Source organism: Mytilus edulis, chromosome 8 (genome assembly GCF_963676685.1).
Source record: "Mytilus edulis chromosome 8, xbMytEdul2.2, whole genome shotgun sequence".
In the NCBI taxonomy this organism is placed as follows: domain Eukaryota; kingdom Metazoa; phylum Mollusca; class Bivalvia; order Mytilida; family Mytilidae; genus Mytilus; species Mytilus edulis.
This window is the reverse complement of record NC_092351.1, coordinates 980,954-987,094: the sequence shown is the minus strand read 5'-3', so window position 1 is coordinate 987,094 and position 6,141 is coordinate 980,954. Positions and strand designations below refer to the sequence as shown.

Below are 6,141 nucleotides of genomic sequence, written 5' to 3'. Positions count from 1 at the left end.
GATCTACAATCTGTCGATAACTGTAACTTGGCATTGCACATGGTCATGTTTTTCTCTGGCTGTTTATCCATTGGATGTTGGATTTGTACGGATTGATAGTTTAGTCTTAGATGCATGATTTTTTTATTAGTTGTTAGTGGCTTTGAACTAGCTGTCAGATAACTGCGAGTACTCTCAGATCTGTTCATTGTGTCTTTTTGTGTCGGGATGTATAAGTACCCGGCCACGTCCACTTATATTTTTGTCCATCTGATGAGTTAAGCCTTTTTCAACTGATTTTTATAGTTCGTTCTTATGTTGTACTGTTAAACCACTGTCCCAGGTTAGGGGGAGGGTTGGGATCCCGCTAACATGTTTAACCCCGCCACATTATTTATGTATGTGCCTGTCCCAAGTCAGGAGCCTGTATATTCAGTGGTTGTCGTTTGTTTATGTGTTACATATTTGTTTTTCGTTCATTTTTTTACATATATAAGGCTGTTAGTTTTCTCGTTTGAATTGTTTTACATTGTCTTATCGGGGCCTTTTATAGCTGACTATGCGGTATGGGCTTTGCTCATTGTTGAAGGCCGTACGGTGACCTATAGTTGTTAATGTCTGTGTCATTTTGGTCTTTTGTGGATAGTTGTCTCATTGGCAATCATACAACATCTTCTTTTTTATATCATCAATATAGCGGAAAGTAAAGTTAAAGGATATTGCTAACTTGAACGCTGTGAATAAAGAAACTCATTGTCTGCGTCCATAGTTCATTTTAAGAAGAGAGAGAAAAAAAACTGTAACTAATTTTTGTAGGATATTACTTTAGACAGATTGTTGTAAAATGTTAATTTGTGTTATTCCTGCGACGATAGTCTATTCGTATAAAGGAATGGCCAATGTAATATATTAATAAAATTTGCTGATATGTAACGGGAAGGATTGTGCCTGATGTTCATATGATGAAATCATAATCTTTCAGTCAGTTTAATTGAAGTCTGAAGCTGGCATGTCAGTTAACTGCTAGTAGTCTGTTGTTATTTATGTATTATTGTCATTTTGTTTATGTTCTTTGGTTACATATTCTGACATCAGACTCGGAATTCTCTTGAACTGAATTTTAATGTGCGTATTGTTATGCGTTTACTTTTCTACATTGGCTAGAGGTATAGGGGGAGGGTTGAGATCTCACAAACATGTTTAACCCCGCCGCATTTTTGCACCTGTCCCAAGTCAGGAGCCTCTGGCCTTTGTTAGTCTTGTATTATTTTAATTTTAGTTTCTTGTGTACAATTTGGAAATTAGTATGGCGTTCATTATCACTGAACTAGTATATATTTGTTTAGGGGCCAGTTGAAGGACGCCTCCGGGTGCGGGAATTTCTCGCTACATTGAAGACCTGTTGGTGACCTTCTGCTGTTGTTTTTTTCTATGGTCGGGTTGTTGTCTCTTTGGCACATTCCCCATTTCCATTCTCAATTTTATTCTATTCAACTAAATAGAAAATCTATTTCAATAAAATCATTGTAGAGTAATTTTACAGTTATGATCAGTTCAATTTCTAGAATTTTTACTAGAATAACAGTTTCAATCAATATATTTCTGTAAAAATTGATGTATTTGTTATTTTTTTCTTTCTAAAAATTGCGACGTTAAAAAGGATTTAATTTGTTTACCATATATTTACATTTTATAGTCGGTTGTATTTTCGTATTCGTATCATATTTCAACAGTAATAGACATTTAAGATGATCATTGGAGCATTACATTTCGTTCAAGGTAAACATTTCATATATAACGTTTATTCTACGTATTTTACCTGAAGTAAATAATAAATCTTGTATTTTTACTAGTAAATCATTTTACCTGTAAATCGAATTACATGTGCACAATTTTGATTGCCAGTTGATATATATAAATAAGAATATACCCTTAGGCTAAGAAAACCTGTTTACAGAGTTAATTTCCAATTTTAAGTTTTATTGTCAATTGATACAACTTTAATGTTTGTATCTTTACCTTCAATCCTTTAATACAATGATGATCGCCCTACTAACCGTTAAGTTTCAATGCTCCTTTGTGATTCACACCTGTATAATTTTGTTTTGACTGAACACTCCTACCATAAAAGGTTAGGATACTTTAAAAAGTGTTGTACATTTATTTCTGAACGTAAACATCTTCAGGTAGGTTTTATAAGTTTTACTATGAAATAAATAAATAAGTTTTATATAAAACATAGCAGTGTATCTGTAAATTATTGCATTGATGATGATCTTATTAGTATATTTACTTAGATTATGTTCCTCTTTACAATATCTTACAAGACTGGGCGTGAACTACGTTTCTTCAATAATTACGTGCATGCATGAATATCTTATATACTTTTATTATTGTGACCCGGATTTGGTTTTTTTTTTCTATCGATTTATGAGTTTTGAACACCGGTATACTACTGTTGCCTTTATTAATCACTTGTACAGTTTTCTGTAGTTGTGTTTATGAATGTAGTACAGAATTTCACGTTTTACGATTTCTGCGATCCCCTCAGTTTCTAATTTTTCAGTTGGATTTTCTCTTCCTCTTCGATTTACGCGGTTTGAAAATCGCTGAACTACTGCAGCCCTAATTTGAAGAAAATGTCAATGATTAAGTTCAATGCCTCTATATATAGAGTCCCAACGAGGCACAATATGTACTATTTGATGAGCAAGCATAAATCAATAGCCATTGTAAACACGTAAGAGGTATCACGGTAGTATCTGCATTCCAGATTTTAGGTTGCTCTTGTGTAACCTACTTAGGTAAGTGTATCTGAAACAGTGTGATAGGACAAAACATATAGTATCAACTGAGCATACTTTCCAAAACTGTAGAAAAAAACATGAAATAGTTTTACATACAGGTGAAAAATGGATGTTTGAGATTTTTTCTTAATTTTGTATTAACTGCATGATAAAAGACCTAAAAGCACTAGTGGCCTTAGGTTCTTAAAGATATCCAAAAAAAAAAAAAAACGATACATATTCAAATTCATTTCTGAATAGTTTAATGAAAGTACTTCAGTTAACTATTGATGAAGAATTTTTGGCAGTGTTAGAAAGTGGTGAAAATTCGAAAAAGGCTATCATTATCCCTTTTGGGCCAGAAAATACTACCGTGCCCCTTTATACTGATGCATATCTGTTTTAGCAAATTACATTGTTGAATATATATGTGATTTCAATTCTCTTTCTTTGCGACTTGTAACCGAAAGGGAAATTTCGTCGAATGTCCTATATATGACTGATGGTGATAGTGGATATAGTGATTAATATAAAAAAAGAAGATGTGGTATGATTGCCAATGAGACAACTATCCACAAAAGACCAAAATGATACAGACATTAACAACTACAGGTCACCGTACGGCCTTCAACAATGAGCAAAGCCCATACCACATAGTCAGCTGTAAAAGGCCCCGATAAGACAATGTAAAACAATTCAAACTAACGGCCTTATTTATGTAAAAAAAATGAATATAACACATTGTTGACATTTTTCTTTTATGTCTATTTTCTTTGTTTACACATCGTTGTCAATATAATGGAATTTGATGCAAGTGTCATACATATGAGAGGTTTGGCTAGCTATAAACCAGGTTCTATTCAACATGTTCTGTATAATAAAATGTCTGTACCATGTCAGAATATGACAGATAATTGTTATTCATTCGTTTGATTTGTTTGGGCTTTCGATTTTGCTATTTGATTTGGGAGTTTCCGTTTTGAATTTTCCTCGGTGTTCAGTATTCATAGCTTGATATTTTATTAAAATTAACTCTTCGAATTATTACATCCCACATTCTCAGAACTGTTTTGAAGGTCTCGCTTTACTTTTAAGATTAAATGGTTGTCCATTTAATTTGAGTTAAGTAACATAAACTATGTCATTTGTTTGATGCTTTTGATTTTGCCCTTTGAATAGACTTTCCGCTTTGAATTTTACCCCGAGTATTTTCATGATTCTACTTTTTTCATAGACTGCAATAGTCAAACTTATATTATAGCAGACCTGTCGTGTTCCTGTCTGGTTTTTTTTTAAACCTTTTCTCGAGAGTACCGGGTATAAGTAAGAGTCGTATGACGGGTGCATTCATACGCAACAGGAATGCAGATACCTCTTTCAAGGAACATAGTTTCACTTCGGTCTGTGTGTGAATGCGTGTATAATTTCGCTTGTTTCACTTACATATGTACGTACATGCCTTTAAGAACATACATACTAACTATTAGTCACTAACATATATGTATGTGGGTATTTTTCTAACAACCAACAATTTATATTTTAAAATAAAGCAAGAATTGATACTTGATAAAATACATCATTATTTTTATGTTTGACTCTCTTGAAGGTTAAGATGGTTACAAAACTATTGCTGTTAGTTGGATTAATTTCCATGGTTACCTCTGAGGAATATACATGGATGTCTAATGCCCTATTTGGATCGTCACTTGAGCTTTCTTGTAATGACTCCAGCGTAATGATCCAAACAGACGACACAGTTTCCTGGAAAACCCCGGATGGAAAAAATGTGACTAAGGCATATACTGATTCTGATTATAAGGTCAAAGGAGTACAGGGAGAAATACTTCTCATAGAAAATCTCATGTTTGCCAACATGGGGATATATACATGTACTGTGAGCAAGTCTTCCGATGGCATGGCACGTGCCTATCGGTTACGTGGGGTTAATCTAGATGGTCCACAATTCGCTAACTTAAATGAAAAATATGAAGAAAACATCACAGTTGCCTTCATTGCTTCGTTAGTGTTTGCTGTGCCATTGGTAGGACTAATGGTTCTCGAGAAATGCCGATATGAAAAACGGAACGAAGACAAAACAGGACAAGCCTATATCGTGCCTACCGAGAGGAAAACTCCACCGCAAGTGGTTGTTACTGCCTACGATAATCCGGCGTGTGATAACCAAGTAGATGATTTTTCAACACAGCTGTAAAGTTATACGTCTCAAAAACTATCTTAAAATTATTAATGTCTATTCTACATATGCATACACAATTTGTTATTCTCATACATATACATGTATTATCATAATGTATCTTTTTATTCCTTCACGACTACATGTATTTAATTGAGGGATATGCGAAATGCATGTGTGTGAGAGAGGGACTATTCGTTTCGATTGTAAGAATATAATCAATTTCAATTGTATCCATGTTTTTAGTATATCTCTCAATAAATAATAGTTTTAACCTTTTTCTTTCAAACTGTAAAATCTCAAAGAAAAAACATATCGTTCTTTTCCATAGCTCCTTTAATGTGACAATAATGTATCATTCTAAAACCGAACTCCGGGAAAATTTCAAACCGAAAAATCGATTATCAAATTGCAAAATCATAAGACGAATCAATAACAGCTGTCATATATATTCCTGTATGTTCTTTAAATGGTGGATTAATCCGGTTTTCAAACGCATTTCTTCGACTGGTATATCATTGATTGTTATTTAATAAGTTTACAACTTTTATAGACTGATATAAGAGAGTTGATATATTTCAAAGATTCTTCTGATGCATGTAAAAGACTTATGTTGCTTTCTATAAGAGATATACGTCAATTTCAATCCTGGTATCTATGATAATAAAATTGAGAATGGGAATGGGGAATGTGTCAACAACCCGACCATAGAACAGACAGCAGCATAAGGCCACCAATGGGTCTTCAATGCAGCAACAAGCTCCCGAACCCGGAGTGTATTCACATCTCCTTTTATTCATATTACAAACGTTAAGCACACAATAATCATTCGTCGATCTGCTGATGAAATAAAAGTTGAAGATCTCAAATCTTTCCTGTGGGTATTACAATGGGTATAACATACCATACGTATATCAGTAACTACAAAATCTGTTCTGCTTGTATTATAAAGTATATAACAAACCATACGTATTTCAGTTACTACAAAATCTTTTCTACGGGTATTACAATGGATATTACAAACCATACGTATTTCAGTTACTACAAAATCTTTCTTACGGGTATTACAATGGATATAACAAACCATACGTATTTCAGTTACTACAAAATCTTTTCTACAGGTATTACAATGGATATTACAAACCATACGTATTTCAGTTACTACAAAATCTTTCTGTCGGG

The 6,141-nt window shown here is 33.4% G+C and overlaps 1 protein-coding gene across 1 annotated transcript; it reads left to right on the top strand.

Annotated features, from left to right (window-relative positions):
* The first annotated feature begins 2,013 nt into the window (after positions 1-2,013).
* On the top strand, positions 2,014-5,233 carry LOC139484550 (uncharacterized). The gene is made up of 2 exons (XM_071268282.1): positions 2,014-2,165; positions 4,372-5,233. The coding sequence occupies exons 1-2, from the start codon at positions 2,049-2,051 to the stop codon at positions 4,975-4,977; spliced, it is 723 nt and encodes a 240-aa protein (XP_071124383.1). The 5' UTR covers positions 2,014-2,048; the 3' UTR covers positions 4,978-5,233.
* Positions 5,234-6,141: the final 908 nt, after the last annotated feature.

Coding starts and splice junctions, on each gene's coding strand:
- LOC139484550 (XM_071268282.1), top strand. CDS start 2,049: ATGCTCCTTTGTGATTCACACCTGTATAATTTTGTTTTGACTGAACAC. Junction 2,166..4,371: donor CTGAACGTAAACATCTTCAG/GTAGGTTTTATA, acceptor ACTCTCTTGAAG/GTTAAGATGGTTACAAAACT.